A 23,687-nucleotide genomic window follows, 5' to 3' on the forward strand; every position below is an offset into this window, starting at 1 on the left:
CAGACAATTCAGGCAAGTTCTGATGCACAATTATTAATCGGAAAACGCAGACTATCCCATGCTGCCTTGTGTTCCGTGTTTGAGACCAAGTAAACCAGTAGTTTGCGCAGGAGAAATTTTTACAACCTGGACAGATAAATACGGAACGCCCTGTATACGGTAAGGGCGTGGAAAGTGTATGGATTTCCATGTATTCTTACATATCTTATGGGCTCCGTATTCCCAGCTTCTTATGCGCCTCTCATACGAAAGGTTTCAGTGTGCGTGCGTAATGGGGGTAACCGCGGTGCAGTGACAGCGTCCGCGAGGAAGCAGGCAGAGGGAGGGAGATTGGTGGTTCATTGTGCCGAGTAGGAAAAGGTGACGATGGCGAGCACCAGCAGGGCCAGCGTCCAGGCGACGTTGGCTCCGATGGCGTACTGCACGTGGCGGTTGGCGAAGGTGTAGTTTCGCAGCATGGCCCCGCGCAGACCGTGCACCGGCAGCGCCTGCGGCACCGCGTAGCTCACCGGCCGCAGCACGGTGGGCGTGCCTTCCACGGGCCACAGCACGCCTGCAGCACACGAGTGCGTTGTGAGAACTTTTCTTGTTGCCCAACGAAAACTTGGGCACAAGACAAAAATAATAAAAGGAATTTTTCTTAGCATCGTGTTTAATAAAGTAAAACAATAATAAGCTGATTTTGATAACTGCTGTGAGTGCTTAGAGGATAACTAAGACATCTTGAGGACCATGGGCTCATGCTGCCAAGTTTTTTAAGTTTTATCCGAATATAAAGATCAGTCTGTAATGGTGACAGAAAATTTCACCTTTCATTCAACTGACTAGTGCTAGAACAAGGGGAAGCTTTGGGCCAGTTGGTCTGATATGTTGAAAAGGAGCAATAACCGCGAACTTGGACGAGACTTAAGGACAAGAAGAAGACAGGACGAGACAACTAGTGCTTTTTTGAAAGGGTCTATATACATTCTATAACAGATTCTAATGCCTTCCTGGAGGTATTCCTTTTGTATATTCAGCCTACGGAATGTCTATAGAACAAAGTCATTTAAAAGCTATTAGACTGTTGTCCATTCAGAGTCTATAGAAAATGTAGATGAGGAAACTTAGACACATGTCTATTGACAGTCCATAGCCTATCTATAGACAACCGTTGATTGGCAGTCATTTAGATTTTGTCTTTAAGCAGTCCATAGACAGGTCGATTGCAAGTTTTTAGACCTTTGTCTATGGATAGTCTATGAAATTTCAATTAATCTCGCTCGAGTATTTTTAAACTATGTCTATTCGTAGTCTATAGACGCTAGTAAATTGGAAGTCCGACTTTTCTTGATTCATAGCCTCTAGATGCTAGTCAATCGGAAGTCAGACTTTTGCATTTATAGTCTAACGCAGGTTGATAGCAACTGTTCGTTTCCGTCTATTAGAGGTCTACAGACTAGACTTTCTCTAAGAGACAATTCTATTTCGCCTGTCCTGTAGGCTGTCTGTAGATGTTAGCAGGTAAACAGATTTACTTCAGCGCTTTATAGTTTATAAACCATTTACAGTAGCTAGTAGATCGAAAAGTTTATTTTCCTAGTCCATTCGTATTTTATGGCAGTCTGTTCGGATGCATATTTCTGTCTTTTCAGTGCATATAGTCTGTAGACGCCACCAGACCGGAAATCGCTCTCTTGCCAACGTAATCGTTTTTGCAAGCATAATTACACACACTGATAACGTTTCGTTCCAGGCCGTTAAGGTTTTCAGTGCCCGGTCAAACCTCTATGTATATCCCTTGAAAAATCTTAGCATCTGCTCAGTCAATCGTAACAGATATTGAAAAAACAATTTGCTGCCACAGGCAGTAAACCAAAGCTATCATGTTAGCCAGCGTGTTTACCTCAGTCGTTTAGCTGGATGACGCATGTTAACAAGAGTCGACATAACTGTTTGTAGCATGGAAAACGAGAGTATCATCTTTCATAAAACGCTTCGTCAAAGAGAGAAGGGTCGAGCGCAACACTGCCTCCCTCATGTGAACGCGGTCCTTTCGTGAAGATCTATACGTTGAATAAGCTGAGAACTCAGCGCAGCGTGCAGTGAGCAACTCTGCAGCGCGTGACCGCAACGACTGCTGGAGCCCTTCACCTCCTTCGCTATTTCGAGAATTACAAAATATATTTTTTGTTCGGAGAGGTTAATACAACGCCCTCGAGTGTATTGTTTTTAGAATGGACTCCTTTCGCTACTGCGCGCAGAAATAAACATATTCATTGCTCACAGTTAAAGCGATGAAACTTCGAATTTGGTGCAGTCAGGGTGCTCGTAAACTTTACTGCACGAAATAAAAACGCTTTCTTTTAAGGGGCGACACGATTTTGAAATACCAAAACATGGCCCAAAAACTTTTTTTCGACAGTTGCATCCGCCTGTATGCCTCGTTCTTTTATGCTCTCTGAAAGTTTCATTTTATTTTTTTTATTTCGCTTTATTTTTCGAGAATGTAAGTTACATCCTAGACAGATGCAAGGGCTAAAAGCTGCTAAAAAGCAGCTTGACGGGGCCCAAGCACCTCAAATGGCAGTACACGACAGAGCACAAAAAAAGGTTTACAAAGATATATAGGTTAGAACAGGCAAACACAACGAAGCAAGTTACATATTGATTGAATACAATGAAAACAATGGCAGTTTACAGACGCACGAAAACAAAGAGAGGACCCCCCCCCCAAAAAAAAAAAAAAAAACTCATTGTGCATACATGGCACCTGCAGACAAACAGACGCACATAAAATGCAACCTGGCTATATATTAACAAAATACATTTTTAACTCACTTTGTTTAACACCAGCCAAAACTTTGTACTTATTAAGAGTGGTCGGTAAATTGTGTTCAAGCGTTTGAAGTATGTAATTATTTCGAAAATATGGAATATACCAGGGATCGGTGTTTCGGGTGTGGGTTCGATTCGAAGCGGTCCTTAAATGGGCAGTATGTATGAGGAAATCTCTATAAGCAGGAGAAGAATGGTAAAAAAACCTCAAAATGCGAAAAACATACATATGTTCAAAACGAATTATTTTATAATTAATAAAGGCACTTCGTGATGCAGAGAGATAAGGAAGGTTTGCAATGTAGCGGATCATTTTCTTCTGCAGAACCTGTATTTTTATCACATTTGTTTTTGTGGTGGTTGCCCAAACAGAGTTACAGTAATTCAAAACGGAACCGAAAAGAGCATGATAAATTTGAATTTTCACGTGAGTGGGAAGAAGCCATCGACATCGTGATAGAACACCTGCTACTGAAGAGAGCTTTTTACAAATATTTTCCACGTGCTGATCCCAGCTGAGATGCGACGAGAAAGTAACTCCAAGGATTTTGTGGTTTTCAACAATTTTAATTTCTTGACCCGGAAGTATGCGGTTAAAAAAGTTTTTTTTTTTAATTTATGCATTTTATCTATTTTTGTCAAAACTTTCTTTTCACTCTAGAATGTTAAACGAACACTGCATCGTCAAAATTCAGAACCAAAATTTGTGCTTTGCGAAGCAGCACTTTAAGAAAGTCTTCACCCGTAGCACGGCAATGAATGTTGAACTCGCTTTCTGTCATGCAAAATTCAGATACATTGGAAATCAATTTTCAGGACATATTGCAGCAAAATTTTTGTGAGTGTTCATATTATTTCTAATATGCTGAAAAAGTTTCCCATAAATACATCAAGAAAAAAATTTTACCGAATGCTGCGTCATTCCTTAAAAGGAATCGCTCGAGACAATGCCATTCCACCTTTTTATCGGCATAAATGGTGATCCAACATCTCTTCAGGAAAATCCTGCAAAAAAAAGGGGGGGAGGAGGGGGTGAAGGGTGTGAGAATTCAGGGACGTCCTGATCTCTTTCAAATACCTTTAGGTTTGGTTTACGGGGTTTAACGTCCCAAAGCGACTGAGGCTATGAGAGACGCCGTAGTGAAGGGCTCCGGAAATTTCGTCCACCTGGGGTTCTTTAATGTGCACTGGCATCGCACAGTACACGGGCCTCTAGAATTTGTCCTCCACAAACACCTTTTGATGAAGATAATTACGGACGGTACTTAAGGCTGCTTACGTGCTTTGAATGCGAAAGCACTCTCTCATCATGAGTTCTGTTGCGAGTTTCATTAAAGATTCCTTCTTTTCTAATGTCACACTCACTCATTAGCATACACTGGTAAGGAAAGACGCCCTCTAGGTTCACCTCTATTCGCCGCGTAACGCGGCTTTGTGGTAGCGTGTTCGCCTCGCAACCTGGAGAACCTTTGTTCAATTCTCTGCACCTTCGGAATAAATTTTACTTCTTCTTCTTTGCCGCTGACGTCAACATCTTATGATATACTGCTGACGCCATGCGAGATCATGGTAATGTCACGGGAATTTCGGGCCACGGACGCGACAGAAGGCGGCTTTTGGGCTAATGGGACATGTAATTCTTTGGCAAGAATAAGACTGATTAACGTGATTAACATCTAATTTTCATGCCTTTGTCACAAAATCCGGCGCATATTCGAAAAAAAAATCGGGCTCCGCGCGGAAGCAATGTCGCCAGCGCGCGCCGATAGAACAGGGAGGAAAAAAACTCCGGAGGGCACCGAACTTTGTGTGTGTTGCTGCCATGGTTGCTGCCCTGTCCAACTGGCTCGCCAGCGCGGCGCCAAAGGAATGACGTCAGTGCACGTCGTCGATTGTTTGAGAAGGTTTGGGTAAACTCTACTCAACGCGGCGACGCATCGCAAGAAGGATCTGGAAGGTTCTCGAAGCCAGTCTCCACGCCTGACCAATGGGGACGCGCGTCCGGCGCGAGAAGAAGGAAACTGTGCAGCTGATACTGTGAGTATGTGCGCGCTGCCTGGGCGCGAATAAGGAACAGACGCGGAGCGCGCCTATAAATGAAGGGCGTTCACCGCTGTCTGGCAGCCCGAGCCACCGTTGAAGCTTCAGAGAACAGCGCCCGCTCGACTCCCGGGTCAACACCACTTGCCCAGACACGAACCAGCGAGGCAGCGTGCGCCAACCTGCGGGATGCTTCATCGTGGTCCCTTGGTCGTCGGACTGTCGCAGTGCCCGGTAAACAAACTGTGTTTTACTTGTTTGCCTCCCTCTTTATATTAGTGCACTTTAGGCGCAAGGTTTTTGTTGCATTGGAATCTCTCCGGAGTATTACTTCGCACGAATTACATTGCATTGTAAATCACCTTGTGCTCGTACGAGTGATTGTGAAATCCTCTGTATCGTCTCTGCTGTATAAGCTTTACTTGTGAACTTTTGGGTCCGACCCATTCTTCGGCTTGCGACCGGCGAAAGCTGAGCACCAAACGCCTCCCCCCCCCCCCCCCCCCCTTGTCACTTGATAGCTGGCTTCTGGCTGAGCTTGCCACGCTGAGTCGACGGCATCTCCTTTGTGACGACCAAGACCGCTGCGTGTAAAGTGCTGCGACGCATGCATCACATAGCCGAAATTTTGTCCTTTCTCCCCACATGCTTGATGTTTCGGAGCAGAGACCCAGTGATGCCGTCCATCGCAGTTTTCTAAACGCAAACACGGGGGAAAAAAGTCTATGCTAAGCCATACTCGTTAATGGGGGAGCCGCAGTGCGAATGGTAAAAGCAGTGAGGTTTTGGTTTTGTTTTTGCGAAAAACAAATCGTTTTTCAATGCGTTAGTGGCTAATTTATGCTTATAAACAAATTGTTCACGGTGTTCTTGGATACCAACACATGCTGCAGATGGCAAGTGCGCGAACTGTGAAGATACGCCAGCTAAATGGGTTTTTTTCTTCGTGCTTTGACGCAAGGCGAGGCAAGAATGAAGAAAATCACTCGTCCAGCTGGAAGTTATGCGCAGTCGGTGCGTATGGCGCAAATATGGTGCGCGACTGCATTGCTGTTTTCATCACAGCTTATGCTTCCCACAGAACCCAACTTAGTCGGCCATTCATGGTAAGCCTTGTGCTACTGTGTTGTTCTTAACGTGCGGCAAAGCTAATCGGCGAGGAAACCGTGTCAGCCAAGGTGCCCCTCCCGTGCTGTGCGCTGACTTCGTGCTGCGAAGTAGAGCCCGAGAATGACAGCCGGAAAGAAACTGTGCGCGCCGATTAACACCGGACATATCGGTTTACCTGGCCCGTCTGAAAATGCACACTCGCTTTCTGAGGTGGATTGCTCTTATCGCCTACCTGGATCATGGAGCGATGTTTTCAGATATTTCATGAGGTGCTAAACCCGACGTTTGACCGAATGTGTTTTGCGAGGCTACAGAGTGGAGCAAGAGACGTTTGTCGAAGTTGCAATCTTGTTATAGGACAGTTACTAGATGGGTGGCTGAATAGAAGCCGGCGCCTGAGCGGAGGGCGAGCGTGGACTTTGTAAACAACGTGAAGAAGCTACGAGCTGCAACTTGTCCCCAATTTCGTTGCACGTCTCTTCCTGTGAACTCGCCGATGCCTGTTATCCGAGCCGTTGTCCACAGCCGTTGGCCTGCATGATCTTCGCTTTGAAACCTTCACGAAGAGACAGTTCGCATTTCGCTTCGCGAGACTGCTTCCGAGCTCCGCTCAAGCCTGCACCATCTTTTTCCGTCAGCATTTCAGCGAGAGACGTAGTGCGCGTTTGTGGTCTCTTACTGGTATATATTAGGGATACGCCAAAGGACGACAGATTGGGCGAGTTGGTGTTCCGTGGTGACAAGAAAATTCAAACAGCGCTAGACAACAGGGCCAGAAACAGGAGGAGGAGACAAGCACGGCGCTGAACACCACTCGCGAAACACACGCTGACCTCGGCATCTGGTCCGTAGTATGTCCTTGAACATCCTTGTCCTTGAACGCTTCGTGGCATTGTTACGATACCTGTCCTTCGGATATACAAGCGCTTTGTGGCTGGCTACGTCCGTCTACAGGGCACAACAAGAGAGTATGCAAGATTCTCAATACGCCAAAGGGTTTGGACCGGCACTGATTGATTGGCGCAAACGAACGAATTCAGCTTTCGCTGCGTTATGGCTGTGCCTATGGTTGCGCCTTAATTGAGACGGTACCTATTCCGAACTCCATCGCTGCTTTATTTGACCTCTCTAGCACCCCTAGGTAAGGTTCGCTGCTTACAAGTAAGATCCCCTTGCCTGCACTGCTCGGGCTACCCTTGAAAGAAAAGTGTAATGAATTTCGCCTGCACGTATGTCATCACGAGGGTAATGAGCACGCTGTCTCACGCTTACTTCTGCCTTTGAGCAGGCTAACCTGCAGTCCCAATTTTCTTGGTTTCTGGATACTGTGAGCGCAGTGGCCGAGCTGCAACCGTGCTTGTATCTGAAGAGCGCTCTTATGTATGGCAATGCTGCGCTTTCTTTGTGCTTCAAGTTAAGGGCGCGAAAGTGCGATGTAGTGGTTTGTGATCTGCCGGAGAGGTTTTGCACGCCTTGCGCCTGTTTGGGTATTAGTGTACCAGGTTTCACTCAGCGCAGTTTTAAAGCGCTTGTTTCTTACGTGTATAAAAATAAATGTTACAATAGACTCCTTTTAGTATCTCTGTGGTAGTAGCCTTGAGTGCGCATTTTATGGGAGTGCCATTCTCAACAGCCCGCAGGGAATAGATGCTGACGTGTGGCGCGATTCTTCAGTCTTCTGTACGAGCACCATACAGATGTCTGCCTTTTCAGTAGATATTGAAAGCAGAGAGAGTGCTTCAGAGATAATGCGTATATCTTACAATGTTTCGTGAAACCCAACAAAACAATAAATTAAGCTACGTCTTTTATGTTTATTTTACACTGTGCGCTGTATTCATAGACGAAGACGCGAGAAAAGCATTCATAAATATTCATCCGTATTTCATGAAAAAACAAAGGTTGCTCTTCTAGAATACAGTAGCCAAAAGAGTAGCCTTGCGTTAAAGCCCACGCTTTGGAAAGCGAGCTATGGAAAGGAAAATGATAGGTGTAACGTTAAGAGATCGGAAGAGGGCTTAGTGGGTGAGGGAACAAACGCGGGTTAATGACATCCGTGTCGAAATCAAGAGGAAGAAATGGGCTTGGGCAGGGCATGTAATGCGAAGGCAAGATAACCGCTGGTCATTAAGGGTAACGGAGTGGATTCCAAGAGAAGGCAAGTGTGGCATGAGGCGGCAGGTCAGGTAGACGGATGAGATTAAGAAATTTGCGGGGATACAGTGGCCGCAAGTTCCAAAGAACAGGGTTAATTGGAGAGACATGGGAGAGGGCTTTGCCTTGCAGTGGGTGTAGTCAGGTTGATGATGATGATAATGAAACTCCACGCGTAGCGCACCCGGAAAGAATTTTCTAGTTACCTCTGTAGTATTTTTTTGCAGCGCTTTACAGATAATCAACGTGCCTTGATGGTGAACAGCAGGCAACAGGCTACAAGAACGATTTCGAGAAAAATAGCCGGACCTTTACTTTTAATTTTTAATTGTGTAATGTGGTGCATTTCGTATCGTGCACGTCGTCCATGTGCCCATCCTGGATAGCTTTGAAATGAACTACGCTGGTAAATATATTAATATTCACATCATGTCTGACAGATTTGTGATGACATATTTTTCAACGCTATTAGACACGTCTATAGAGAGCATATAGACAATGAAGGTTTAGGAGACGAAAGTCTATAGACAAAATTTTTCTAGTAAAAGTGCTAAGTCCTATATCTATAAAATGTCTGTAGACAGTCTATATACCTGTAGACTTCAGTCTGCAGACTGTCGCAGACAAAAGTCTACTAAAAGTGTACGGCCATGATTCTATAGACTGGCTATATTCTTGTGTCTATTAGATTTTCAGTTGACTTTTGTCTGTAGACTATCGACCAGCGTGTACTATAAGTGAATGGCTACAAATCTACAGATTGTAAACCTAGTCTTCAGGATTTGTGTATGGAAAGTCTATAAATTGGCAGAAGTCTATGGATAGTATATAGGCTGTCTATAGGGGTCGCATCGCCACGAGTGACAGCACCACTGATACCTTGCAATCGCTTTTCGCGGTCACAAGCGGTACCTTAGTCACTCTGCGAAGGGAGGTGCCGACAAGCACGTGGAGCATCTGGAGGTTCCAGCTTGAAATGGTGTCGGTTTGGTCGGCCCCGCTGTGCCACCTGTTCGCGTAGCAGCTGGCTCAAAACGTGCAGCGGCTGATGAGTTCGGTCCCGGCCAGTTCTGAAGCGAAAAGCTATGCTACGAGGGTCGGTGCCGAGCTTCGCGTATGCCGGGTGCGCCGCAAAAGCCATATTCTGCGCATGCGCGAAACCGAGTGACGTCACGCGCAGCGCAGGTGGCCGCCGACTCCGTCGCCTGACCTTTCGCCACAGCCGCGCGCTACTGCGCATGTGCGCCGCCGCTACCGCTGCGCGCGCTACTCCTCCTCGCCACCGTTTGACCTTTCGATGCAGCCGCGCGCTAATAGGCTATAAATGCGCTTGTCAGAGAATAGGCGCTCGCACTCGCCATGGAAGGAGAAGCACCGAGACGTGGCTGTAGGAAATCTACCGATCCAGAAGTGCTAGCTTGGTAGTTGTCCGAAAAGCGGCGAAAATGGAAAGCGCAAAGCTAAACGTATGGGCGAAACGCCAGAAAACCGCACGGAACGCCTCGCAATACGACGTCAAAAGGAAGCTGAACAGCGTCTCTGGGCCGCGTCAACTGAGAGTAGACAGATGAGGGAAGACGGCGAAACAACTTGCCTCTATTTCTGGCCACATGACAGCTGTTTACGTGGAAGCCACTTTTTACGGGACTGAGTTTATCGCAGAAATTTCGCTCAAATAATTCGTTCAATTCACGACAAGCGCTACTTGCAAGTCTGCATCTGAGAATTCAGTACGTGACATATGTAGCGGCGGTATATGTGCGTTGAGACATTTTTTGGTGGGGCCGGGTGGAGTCTTGAATCGCACACCGGGGCGACACGAGGCACACATCATAGAGATCGCTTCCCGAGATGAGGGAAGATGTATCCACGCACCTCCCATGAGCAGCGCCGGGTAGAGGGCAGCCATGGACAACAGCAGCGCCGTCGCCTCGTCTTTGGACACGGACGACGTGAAGAAGCCTGCACCACAGGAGACCGAACAAGTCGCTGGTGCGTGGTTCTTTGCAATAGTTCGTACACTTCTGTCATTTACTTTTTAGAAGAACAAGAACAACAACAGAATTTTAACCTGTAGCTACGCGTGTTATTCGTTGATTTCTTTGTTGTGTCTTATTCGGGTCATAATCTTTTTACCCTTGGCTTTTAAAATCTCCGAGTTTCTACCTTTCAGCAGAGTTGTTTTTGGATACGCCTTGTGCTATGTCTACCGTCGCTATTTCATCTGCTTTCTAGAAGCCTTTGTAGCGCACTCTCCAGAAAACGTGCGCCTGGTACTTCCCGCCCGTCGCCAGGTGGCCTCGAAATCTATTTGACGCCTTAACTGGCGGCTTCTTTGTTACCTACTGTGGCCACGTGCCGTCTTCTTTCACCCTATAGATGCACGGACGCCGCCATGTTGAAAAAGTAGCGCCACATAGTTACTGGTCCTAGCATGATTGCCATAATGGCTTAAGGCTGTTGTACTATAGTTGTACGATCGTTGTTCGTGCACATCCGCAAGCATGCGGACGACGCTGTGCACAGGCCAGACAATAGGCGTCCGGCCGGTCTGGCGACCGGGGCAATATTGGTTGAACTTCAACTTTTGTGCGGGCATGCGGGTCCGGCCGGCCACCGGATTGTAGCTATTGGCTGTCTTTTTACGTGACGTTTCAAGCCCCTCCTCGTCGCTTCTGCCAGGGCAAGATGGGCGTCCATCGATTGAACTAGACAACAAGGCCTCGGCTGTGGCAGCTATGCGCGAAACATGTTATATCGGCCGCATGTTGATATTACGAGTGTGCAGAGAGACTGCGAACTTCGCCGCGTGCAGCAGCGGCGAGCGACAGTTCCCACCAGTTGAATTCTGTAATCATCTACGCTGATCGAGTTGACAGCTCTTTTTGAACCGACGCAAGACGTACGCGTTGGCGGTGTAACGAAGCGCTTAGTTGGAGCAGCTTGTCGTTGTTGCAAGTGTTCTTAATTTCTGCGAGGATTATCACGGAGAGCAGCGAGTAACTGGTCGCGGTGATTTTCCTGTGCGTGCATGAGCTGCGTAGCACAGTGACCAATGTCCGCGTAGCGAAAGTGACTGCGGTCGTAGCGAGCGCTTTCCCGTCAAGTCAGCGAAATGTGCACCTGCGAAAGCTCACTACGCACTCAGTGCTTTCAGAACGCTGAAATGTACAGTCCCCGTCAAAAGTATACAGCCCAACGGGTTTGCTTCGAAACTGTTTTGCGCAGCTCCCTAGCACGTCTAGCAGTTCAAAGCTTATTGGCAGGATTGAGGACTTGAGGCCATTCATGGTTCGAGAGATTACGGTCGCTTAGGATGCATAGCTAGGCACGCTGCAGGCCCGTAAGCAAACCCCTTGGGCTGTATACTTTTGATGGGGGCTGTACTTGGTGCTGTGCAGCTGGTCGCGTCCGTTGCGATGATTGCAGCGATAGCGACCGAGGCGAGCACACGACGTTGTTTCTGCTGCCCATTCATAACAGATTTTTATCGCTGTTCCTTTGTGCACTGTTTGAAAACTGCTGTATGTGCGACGTGACACGATCTTGGCTGCGCGGCCGTCGTACTGTGATCTCGAAGCACGTCATGGACGATGACATCTGCCACTTAGCTACGAAACTGCTCGAATTTATTGAACGACTCGTCCTGTATTTATTGTTGATGGTCTTGCTAGCAGTCCCTTTGCACTGGGAGATCAAAGGTAGAAAAGTGGATTAAGCGTTCTCTATGCTTTTGCTGCAGAGCTGTTGCCAACTCGATTTTATCAGCGTTGAGCAGTTGTTCCGCAGCGCTCCCTGGGTCAGCCGCATCAGTTTGTTTAGCCAAACATTCTCGAAGTCTTAAGAAGGAGATGTCATCCATGCACATTTGCATGTTCATCTGCTACGTGCACTTGCCTGTGTCTGCCTGCAACGAACATGATTACTTGGCTGCGTAGTGCCAGCCCTGGTGGGCCTGCAAGAACTTATGTGTCAGGATGTAGTATGATTCCCAGATTTTCTGCGCCCTTCTTGCATTTTGCACATGCCTCAATTATTTGCTCATACATAGTTACATAATCGTGCCTTCCTCGGGGATCAGCAATGTTTCCTGGGACATTTATCCGATTACATTTCTTTCATGTTCATGGCCGCAGAATTCCTGCACATGTTGCAAACAACAGAAACAATTTTAATTCCTTGAAATGTGCTACACTGTTGCATGGAGGTTGGCTCTACAATACCGGCGCTGAGTTGTTTCTGAGGGTCCTGCAATATCCTGTGACCGTCGACCTAACGAGGCTGACTTCAGATATAATTGAACCCCTTTCCTTAATGCTTGGATTGACTGAAATAGTTGTGACCACTTGCATTCACAGACTCCCTGCTTTGCACCGGAGCAAGTTCTGCTTTTGCCAGCCATGCATGCCTCAAACCCGAGCATTGCGTTTTTCTTCCTGCAGTGTGCTGTATTTAAACTTGGCGTTTTGGGCTGTGGGAAATCATCCCTGACGTTATAAAAGTTGTAATTTAAGCAAACGGCTATGTTCTTTTCTTTTTGAGCAGGTTGATTCGTTTTGTGCAACGAGTAATGTCTACCAGGTATACTGAATAGCCAAGCCCTGAACAGGATTTTACACTCAAAAAGAGAAGTGGTTTGGCAACCAGAAACTGCGTGAACAGGGCAGGAGGAGTCGGTGTGCCTGGCAGTTCATGGGTTACGAACTGTGTGCACGCAGTGCAGCGAACAGTATGAATTCCACAGTGCAACAAAGGTATATGGTTGACTATGTGTGTGGCTTATCCTCTCATATCCAAAAATCTGAAACGGGCTTTGCTCTGTAAATTATTGTCTTGTTTGCAGAGTTGAGATTATGTTCACATTTCTGTGGAGTTTAACACAAAAAGAATACGTTAGACAACGGGCTGTATACATTTTCAATCTGCCCACTGTCTGATCAGCTACTTTCTACGATAACGAGGCGTAAATAGAATGAAAAAGTTTACTCCCCAGAAAAACTGTCCTCAATTCCAGTCCATATGAATGAGGCCTATACTACCAAGACATGTCCGTATAGATGAAGGTACGGTTAATTGTTTAGTTCTGATAGTGCCAAAGCATTTTATTTCTGTGGAATTTAACTATGTGACACAAGAAGCAAAAGCATCTTTGCAAACTTTGAAAGCTGATAGAAGAAAGTGTTGCGTGACACAGAAGTTTGGTGGTTGAAGAAAAACAGTCGGCTTTACCTGACACCACTTTTAAGAAGCACATTGCGAAAAGAGCCCAGTGGAGGTGCTAAAGCTACTTTAGGAACAGAAGCGACGGGAAAGAACAAACACCACTGCACAGAGTAGCAATTCCAGTTCCGTCGTCCTCGTATTTCAGCACAGTTTCAACACGCCGTCTTTTCTTGCCGCCAGTCATCAGGCAGTGTGTGCATACTGAATCTATTGCATGCTGTACAGATAGTTTCCCACATTATCAGAGCTTGGCCCCTGGATGCGTCCTACCAATCACCCCCCCCCCCCCCCCTCCCCCCAAGCGCATATCGCCCTATTTCCGACATTAGCATGCGCTCCAATCATAAAACACATTATGTACTCTCGCCCTGCTAGATTATTTTGCCTAATTTATTTATTTCATAATACTGCAGGCCACTGCTTGGCCCAAGCAGGAGTGAACTTACATTGTTACATAACGAAAAGAATAAAATTATTCAATATTAGCAGCACACGGACACCAAAAGAATAAACTTATACAATATTAGCAGCACACGGATACAAAACATACATATAAGCAATATTAGCAGGTAAGTAGACGATTTAACGCATCAAAAAAATTTTGCGAGGAAAAAAACCGATTCCGGTAATGAATTCCAATCTTGCACTGTTCTAGGGAAAAAACTGTATTTAAAACTGTTAGTTTTGGCGAAAAGGGGAGTAAGTGAATGTTCATGAACGTTTCGAGTCCTTCTCACTAGAGGACGCTTAATGCACTAGAGGACGCTTAATAAGAGGATTCTGGTGTGGGCTAGTTGGTTCATGCTTAATAAACAGATTCACAACAGCGCTACGGCACAAGGACAGAAGAAACACGAAAAACACAGGACGGGCGCTGACTACCAACTCTTTATTGCGTGAAAAACCAGCACAGATTTATACTATTTCCCTGACCACGTGATGCGCTGTCAGCCACGGGACACAGCGAAGGAACGCTTCACACGTTTGGGGAGTCATCACACAGCTCGACAGAACTCATAAAACGTGCATGCACTATCAAAAACTATAGCATTACCAAGCTAATGATAAAGGGACTAACAGATACAAAGATGTGCATAGACCAGCTACAGCCAATGACAACTGCAGCTCAGATAGGCAAGGAAATGAGTACTTCAAAGCAAAGCGGAATCTTTGGGCTACGTAAAAAACATTCAAGAGAGCGAGAAGGCGTAAAAGCATGAGAAAAGCATGAGCAAAATGGCGATGAAAAAAGTAAAAATTGCTAGGCAATAGGCAAAGTCAGCAGGCTAAAAGCGAAAACAAGAAACCGACACCAACAAATAACACGGTAAAAGTAACAATCGTTAAAAAGGGAAACTAAAGGAAAGAACAAAAACATGAACCACCACCGGCCAAGCAATGAAGACGGTAAAACAACTAAAAGTCTTTAAAAGACAGAGGAGCAAAGTTCCGCATAAGGTCAACAAACAAAACAACGCAAAATAAAACACTATAAGGTGAGATGCAGGAAAAACCGTTTGTCAGGATGTCTAGCAGTTAAAACGCAAGAATCGCGTCCGTTCAAGAAAGGTCCTTTCTTTCTCCTGTAAACAGACAGATGAGCTGCTGATGCACTCGTCCCCAGCCTTTTCAATCAAAAAACCTTCAATAATCTCCCTTTCTATTCTGCTCCTTGCGGTCGCCAGAAACTTAGTATCTGAAAACATAGGTCGACAATCGTGACGGGGTTGGTTACAATGTAGTGCCATGTGGCTCCCAGACTTGTTTTTTACGTTCAGGAAGTGTTCGCTTGCTCTGTCATTGAAGCAGCGTCCGGTCTGGCCGATGTATACTTTTCCACAAGTGAGGGGAATCTGGTAGACAACTGCGGATCGACATTCGGTGTACTGACGGGAATGTTTTACTGAGCAGGTCGCCCGCTTCTTCCGGTTTACCATCGGACACACTCTTGCCAACTTACATGGGGCAGAAAACACAACGTTCACATCGTACCTGGCTGCAACCTTCTTAACATTGTGCGATAGCTTATGGATATAAGGAATTACGGCAACGCGTTTCCTTTCCCTGGGCTCTCTCCTTCCCTCTCCTAGCTTCATTTTCTGTAGTAAGGCTTCGCACAGGCCTGCTATGAGGAAAGGTGAGTAGCCAGCTAAAAGAAGGCGTTCAACCTGGTTATCAAAGCTGTAATCAGCCATGTGCTCGCAACTTTTTGTTAGTGACGCATGAAGTGCGCTAGTTGCGACTGCCCGCCTGACAAGTTTGGAATGCGCACTGTCGAAGGGGAGTAAACCTTTCTTCGATCTAACGTTGTACGACCAACACACTCGCTTACCACTAAAAACCAGCAACAGATCTAAAAACTGGATCCTGTTCTCTTTTGGCATTTCCCACGTGAAGTTCATTCCACCAGAATAGTCCTTGAACACTCCGACGATGTCCCTGACGGCTTGTGGCATGTCAATAGCAGCAGCACTGTCTAACACGATGAGGAAATCGTCCACGTACCGATAGATCTTGACGATGTGCTTGTCATGTAAACGTTCTTGAACTGCCCGGTCCATGGTGGACAAGAAAATATCCGAGAGCACCGGGGCAACGGAGGAACCAATACATATTCCCGATTTTTGTATCAGGAGCTGGTCTTTGTACGACACTACTGTGGATTGCAGGTAAAACTGAAGTAGGGTGATGAACCTGTCTTGACCTATTCCGGTTGCATTCTGAAAGCTGATGGCTCCGATCTCGTCTATCCTTTGGATAACAGCTGTGAAAAGTCCTTCATGGGGAATGGAGTAAAAAAGGTCTTCTACGTCAATTGAAAAGGCCGTAGCAGCATCTTGCATTCCTTGGCGTAGGTCCTCGACAACTTCCAAAGAGCTGCGTACTTGAAATGGGTCAGCTCCAGTCAAAAGGTTCAAGCTGTCACGAAGGAAATGTCCAAGGTGTTCCTGCCAGGTGCCTTTTTCCGAAACTATACTTCGTAGCGGACAGTCAGGCTTGTGGGTTTTGCCTGAGAAGAACATTTCAAGGCATCCACTTTTTGCTTTTTCCACTTTTTTCGCTACTGTTTCCAAATGTTTCTATTCTGGTGGAATGAACTTCACGTGGGAAATGCCAAAAGAGAACAGGATCCAGTTTTTAGATCTGTTGCTGGTTTTTAGTGGTAAGCGAGTGTGTTGGTCGTACAACGTTAGATCGAAGAAAGGTTTACTCCCCTTCGACAGTGCGCATTCCAAACTTGTCAAGCGGGCAGTCGCAACTAGCGCACTTCATGCGTCACTAACAAAAAGTTGCGAGCACATGGCTGATTACAGCTTTGATAACCAGGTTGAACGCCTTCTTTTAGCTGGCTACTCACCTTTCCTCATAGCAGGCCTGTGCGAAGCCTTACTACAGAAAATGAAGCTAGGAGAGGGAAGGAGAGAGCCCAGGGAAAGGAAACGCGTTGCCGTAATTCCTTATATCCATAAGCTATCGCACAATGTTAAGAAGGTTGCAGCCAGGTACGATGTGAACGTTGTGTTTTCTGCCCCATGTAAGTTGGCAAGAGTGTGTCCGATGGTAAACCGGAAGAAGCGGGCGACCTGCTCAGTAAAACATTCCCGTCAGTACACCGAATGTCGATCCGCAGTTGTCTACCAGATTCCCCTCACTTGTGGAAAAGTATACATCGGCCAGACCGGACGCTGCTTCAATGACAGAGCAAGCGAACACTTCCTGAACGTAAAAAACAAGTCTGGGAGCCACATGGCACTACATTGTAACCAACCCCGTCACGATTGTCGACCTATGTTTTCAGATACTAAGTTTCTGGCGACCGCAAGGAGCAGAATAGAAAGGGAGATTATTGAAGGTTTTTTGATTGAAAAGGCTGGGGACGAGTGCATCAGCAGCTCATCTGTCTGTTTACAGGAGAAAGAAAGGACCTTTCTTGAACGGACGCGATTCTTGCGTTTTAACTGCTAGACATCCTGACAAACGGTTTTTCCTGCATCTCACCTTATAGTGTTTTATTTTGCGTTGTTTTGTTTGTTGACCTTATGCGGAACTTTGCTCCTCTGTCTTTTAAAGACTTTTAGTTGTTTTACCGTCTTCATTGCTTGGCCGGTGGTGGTTCATGTTTTTGTTCTTTCCTTTAGTTTCCCTTTTTAACGATTGTTACTTTTACCGTGTTATTTGTTGGTGTCGGTTTCTTGTTTTCGCTTTTAGCCTGCTGACTTTGCCTATTGCCTAGCAATTTTTACTTTTTTCACCGCCATTTTGCTCATGCTTTTCTCATGCTTTTACGCCTTCTCGCTCTCTTGAATGTTTTTTACGTAGCCCAAAGATTCCGCTTTGCTTTGAAGTACTCATTTCCTTGCCTATCTGAGCTGCAGTTGTCATTGGCTGTAGCTGGTCTATGCACATCTTTGTATCTGTTAGTCCCTTTATCATTAGCTTGGTAATGCTATAGTTTTTGATAGTGCATGCACGTTTTATGAGTTCTGTCGAGCTGTGTGATGACTCCCCAAACGTGTGAAGCGTTCCTTCGCTGTGTCCCGTGGCTGACAGCGCATCACGTGGTCAGGGAAATAGTATAAATCTGTGCTGGTTTTTCACGCAATAAAGAGTTGGTAGTCAGCGCCCGTCCTGTGTTTTTCGTGTTTCTTCTGTCCTTGTGCCGTAGCGCTGTTGTGAATCTGTTTATTACGCTTAATAAGCTTCAGTTTATTTTTACCTGTTAAACTATTAAAACAGAATGCCAATCTATTAATCTTTCGGCGGATTTCTAGTGTAGGAATATTATTTGACATCATTAACTGCGAGGTAAAGTCTTCCCTTTTGTATTTTCCTTATATACACCTAACCGCTTTCCTATTGACTTTTTCAAGGACAATTATGTCCTTTTTCGTGTACGGGTCCCACACGACTGAAGCATATTCAAGTAAAGACCGCACACAGGTTTCGTAAGCCAATTTTTTTATGTGTGCTGGGACAGTTTTTAGCTTTCCTCGTATTAAGTTGTTTCATCATGTTTATTAAGTTGTTTCATCCAAATCGGCACGCCTTTAGAAAAGATTCCTCTGATAGCCAACGTGCTCTCGTCCTTCATGACATGCACTTGCCCAGTGACTGCAACACCCCTCGATGCTTTTTTTTCTTGGCTTTGAAAAAGCATGCGTTAAGATTCCTCGTCTATGAAGTGATTATTCGCTCATGCATTAACTCGCATCTAGTCGCTCTAAACTGGGTCCAAGTTTTGACAGCCGGACGTCGTCAGATTTCCCACGCTAATTATCACGCATCCTGCTTTTTTCCTGCAGTCTCGGGCGTCTCTCAAGGCATTGCCCTTGGGCCTCAGCTTTTTATTAGATATAGTAGACCTTTCCTGCAGCTTTTCGTAACAAGCCTTCATTCACGACTAAGGGGTCTGCCAACTTGCAATCGGTGCCAGTTTTTCAGGTCTCCAGAACAACAATTTGCATGATCTATATAGAATGGCCTGTTTGCTATGTTACTATAAGAATGCATAATGGTTGGTTTGGTTTGGTTTACGGGGTTTAACGTCCGAAAGCGACTAAGGCTATGAGAGACGCCGTAGTGGAGGGCTCCGGAAATTTCGACCACCTGGGGTTCTTTAACGTGCACTGACATCGCACAGTACACGGGCCTCTAGAATTTCTCCTCCAAAGAAATATTTTCTCACTATCAGCATAAATACGTTTTGTCTACATATCAGGCCTTACTGAGAAAGGTATATTCACTGCATACTGGTTCAAATACTGCCATTAATACGGCACAGAGTGTAACATAGTCTCACATATTAATCCTTATACACCAACCCACAAACTGGTATATTTACAACATGTGTCTTTAGCATCACCGTTTTCCAAGTTACTTGCTTTCAAAACCTTTGCGCGGCATCAGTTTTGGTATTCGAATGCCATGTGGCACAAAACTGTCTTCACTAAAAACATGGTGGAAAAAACAGCGCAATCTTAGACAGAAAACACAGAAAAGAGGGAAGACACTACAAGCGCTGACTCGCAACTAAGGTTTATTAGAAAGAACAGAACACAATATATACAAAAACCACTCACGACTGCGTACGTCATAACAGATTACGTGCGAGCGTGCAAGATAATCTAAACAGAAGCATCGCGCGTGTGCACCCGGTTATTTAAGTACCTAAATTCCAATTCTGACAAGGCCACTGAAGGATCACTCACGCACCGTTTGCCGGTTTTTCGGATAAAGAACGCTGCCATCAGCTCCCGGGTCACCTTATCTTCAGCGCGAACACAAGAAAAGTACTTGAATAACACCATCTGTCGGGCTAGTTGGTTGCGATCCATATGTATCAGCAGCGCGAACACAATCACCTTATCTTGGTGGAAAAAAAGCACGTCAGTTTTCGGGAAAAGGGGTGTTGTGCATTTGCAAACCCGGCAGTGTGCGGGAAGGTTGTCTCGCGAGTCACTGCCGAGTAGGTGCCGGTGCTCAAAGAGCCTTACATTTACACAGCGCCCCGTTTGCGTTCTGTTCTTTGTGTTATATTGTGTTCTGTTCTTTCTAATAAACCTTAGTTGCGAGTCAGCGCTTGTAGTGTCTCCCCTCTTTTCTGTGTTTTCTGTCTAAGTTTGCGCTGTTTTTTCCACCATGAATTCACACCAACTAGCCCAAATGTCTGCTTTGCTTCACTAAAAACCTCGGATGAGGTCAGAGCTAAGCCAGTTGCTTATTCTCTCATACGATTGTTGAAGCTCCAATGTCACAACAGTAAAGGTTAATTTTGAAATTACTTCATCTCGTGCAGGAACTGCATATTTTTTTACTCTTTACCGTCACATAACCACCTATTCGTTTTCGACTCATGGTCCCTTCTGCACTACCAGCACTAGCACGGTTGTGTCTCAGTTAGCTCATGCCACTGTATTGAAAGAATCGCTTTTGTTGTTGCAACGAAAGGCTGTAATGGTCTTCCAGCTTACAAGGCTGTGCTTACTAACGTCTTGTCCTTTGAACTGTCACTGCAGAAATCCACGCTGTATATCACGATGTTAGTCAAATTCTCTGGGGGAATCCCCAAGGCACAGAATATTTGTAATAAGGGAGCAATTACTCATTATCTCCACCCAAGCACTTCACAGTTAAAAAAAAATTCGTCCAGGTTTGATGTTTGAACGGCTAGCATGTATGGTAGGGCGAGCTCGACGCGGGAATGGTGTTGGTACATTGTTTTAGGGGAATCCCTCGAGGAGGGCATTATCTTTAATAAGGGAGTAATCACTCATTAGCATTCTCACAAAAAATCATTTTGTCCTGCACCTGAAATCACATTATGCATAGATTGTAGATTGTGGGGTCTGACCTTGCGAAGCGACACATGGGCTATGAGGGGCGCCGTAGTTAAGGGCTCCGGCTTACTTTCCACCTCCCGGGGATCCTTAACGTGCGCTGGCATCGCACAGCACACTTGCGCCTTTTGCGTTTCGCCCCATCTAAACCCTGCCGCTGCGGCGGGGATTGAACCCAGGTCCTCCAGCTGAGTAGCGGAACACCTGACCACGGCGCCACCGCTGTTGGTGTGAAGAGGACATGTTCTGTACGACGGCGGCATAAAAATTTCCTGGTGAATTAGTAATTAAAGTGTGCAGCGTACTGCTGCTTGGAAAAGGAAACATTCAAAAGAAGCTTGATATGTTTTTCTTTAATGGGTGTCTATGCGGCACAGCCTGAACAAAGCTATCACATCTGCAAAGCATTAAAGCCCCGTTAGTTATACCGTATAGAACACTTCTCGTTTTTTACACTTCTAAAATCCGAGTACGAGGACCATATTCGCGAAGAAGACTCACCCGAAGCCCAAATACACCATGTGGAAGTTGCGCTTTAAGATGCGCTGGAATTGCAAGAAAATTCAACTTGTTTCCGAACGCAGCGTAGCGAGCACCGCTCGTCCGCCGCACATGCTAGCGAGGAGGAGGGAGGGCCCCTTTCCCTCCGCCCTGGTCGCTTTCGCTCTCCTCCGTGAAAACGGTCTATGGGCAGACAGGCCGGCATGAAACGCGTACACGCATATGCCGCACTTTGATGTTTTGCAGCGAGATATTTCTTCACAGCCTGTTTATGAATACGTATTTTGAGACATGCTTCATCGTGGAACATGAATCAAGCTAGCTCCACACTGCAGCTTAGAAGAAACAGGTAAAAATAACTTATTTTGTTCACGGGCACTGTTCGGGTTTCATTCCGGACTGACTGTATAGAGTGGATCGTCAATGCCAGAAAAATGAAATTGGAAGTTCAGTTCAGCGTGTGTCGTCCCGTCTTCTTGCCCTTGGCGATGCTATGCAAGTAACACCCGGTAAATAATTTTGATTGAATTTCTTCTCTCGCGTTGTTTCGACTCTAAAAGCCGAACGGTGGTTATGATATCACAGATTACTTGAGTCGCATGAGGCCCGTTGTAATCAGTGCTTCGTCGTTTTAATTAAGTCCAACTTTTACGTCATCCCGCTTCATTGGCCATAGCAATGCAATGTCATAAGAAAATCGCCGATTATTAAGGTATTCTCTATGTACCCTTATCCCGAATTGTTCCCAGTTCAGATCTCCGGATACCTCATGGAAGCAGGCGGTGAATTGGATCTCCATGCCTGACACCCTTCCTCCCTGGAATTCCTTACGTGACCGCCGTTCCTCTGTGACGTTTTGTCCCCCATTTGAGAGTTGGAGCTGAAACTACAAGGGAGGAGAAATTCAGTTAAATTATTTACTGGTTGAGGAGAATTCCGTGTGACGATACATCCAAAGAATGAATGCGAACAAAATGTGGGATCCATAAACCGCCATTCCGGAATTTGCGTGACGTCGCGGAAAATCGCAACTTCCTCCCCAGCGTCGCATTCCAGGATAGCTAAAGCACCGAGGGGAATTCTGTGTTGGCGCTTGCGTCCTCAAGAGTACGATCTTCGGTGTCGTTTGTGCAGGTGATGCAGGCCGGGCAAGCGACCCTCTCGCCTGCGTCGGAGCCTACGTTACCGTGACGATTCGGGAAGGCGTGACATTATCGTCACGCGATGCGCGTTCGTCGGCTCCAGGAGGAGCTGTATGTGTGAAGGCGGCGACCCGGAAAAACAGCACTGGCCTCACTACGATGGATGAGAAGGGACTGTGGTATACGCTTGTGCACTGGTGTGAAGTGCTCTCTGCGCACTTTACACCAGTGCCCAAGCGTGCATAGATAGATGCAGTGCATAGATAGCCCTGCTTGTCTGCTTCGGAGCACATACCACTGGCGTACGTATTCGTCCTGCAGTGGACTTCGAATAATGAAGACGGGCGGACAAAACAGCGCACTCACCACAGAAAAGCTTCATACAGACCCAGAAGAAAACAATGCTATGAATAGGAAACTAACTAAAGGGGATCGTTTGACATTGACGAGCAGAGACCGAAAAGGTGTCTCCAGTAATTCGAGCGCAGGTGGAGAGGAAAACAAAGAGGTAGGAGGAGAAAGCTGCTGGTGGCTTGCTTCGCACATCGTTTTATGCAAAGGGGAGAAATATATCTTAACGGTCGTTGTTTGTTCAGTTATGCCACAGGCCTGAAACAAACGACCCCCACGCTCTGCCAATGTGCCCTTGGAGCCGAGCGGCTGACTCGTGGTGTGAGGGCATGGGTTTCACTCGTGTAGGGCTTCCAGCTTCACATTTCCCCTGCCTCGGGTTTTAGAAAACATGCTAATCATTCGTACTAAACATTACTGCAGAATTTTCAAAGCGATAGAGAAAAAAATGATCCGATCACCACTGACAAAAAATAAAAAAATGGTCGCTAGCTTCGGATCCATGAATTTCCTACATACAGTACGCGGGGTCTTAGATCCCTTCTTAGTATTGGTGGGGAGTATGAGACCTGCATGACTCTAAGCACTGGGTTGAAGGAACACGACCACACTGCTTCAATTTTTTGTTCTGTGTAAAAATTGATTCCATGGTTATTCCGACTGTGCTGTTGTTCGACCGAGAGCCAAAAAAAAAAAACATTTATTGCTGGCAGAATGACATTTAAGAAGATTTTTTTCCGCACTTTTTTCCGCGCCACTCGATTCAAACTCGACGTTCAAGACCAGAAAAGACTCCGAGATCACCGCCGGGAAGATAGTGGTGGTCTAGTCTATCCTCAAGAATTCGCGTCTGAGTAAAGTACTTTCTTTTACGACAGTGCGGTGCGCCTGCAAAACGGCTGGTGGTGGCGGTATCCGTATTTTACTTTATACCTTCTCGGCTTGCAACAGCTGGAAAAAAGCCCAAATCTGGGCCAATTGGCAGAGTGCGAGTCATGATCAGAGGAAACAC

At 46.1% G+C, this 23,687-nt stretch overlaps 1 protein-coding gene across 1 annotated transcript in view; it reads right to left on the reverse strand.

Moving 5' to 3' along the window:
- Positions 1-338: 338 nt before the first annotated feature.
- Positions 339-23,687, reverse strand: part of LOC149345124 (ABC transporter G family member 20-like) — a 32,791-nt gene continuing 9,442 nt past the window's right edge. The window contains exons 4-5 of the mRNA XM_089546446.1: positions 9,997-10,083; positions 339-553 (exon numbers count right to left, since the gene is read on the reverse strand). Of these exons, the coding sequence (XP_089402572.1) occupies positions 339-553; positions 9,997-10,083 (302 nt within the window). The remainder of the gene's footprint in view (positions 554-9,996; positions 10,084-23,687) is intronic.

Source organism: Amblyomma mixtum, chromosome 5 (assembly GCF_055824585.1).
Source record: "Amblyomma mixtum isolate Tamu chromosome 5, ASM5582458v1, whole genome shotgun sequence".
NCBI classification, from domain to species: domain Eukaryota; kingdom Metazoa; phylum Arthropoda; class Arachnida; order Ixodida; family Ixodidae; genus Amblyomma; species Amblyomma mixtum.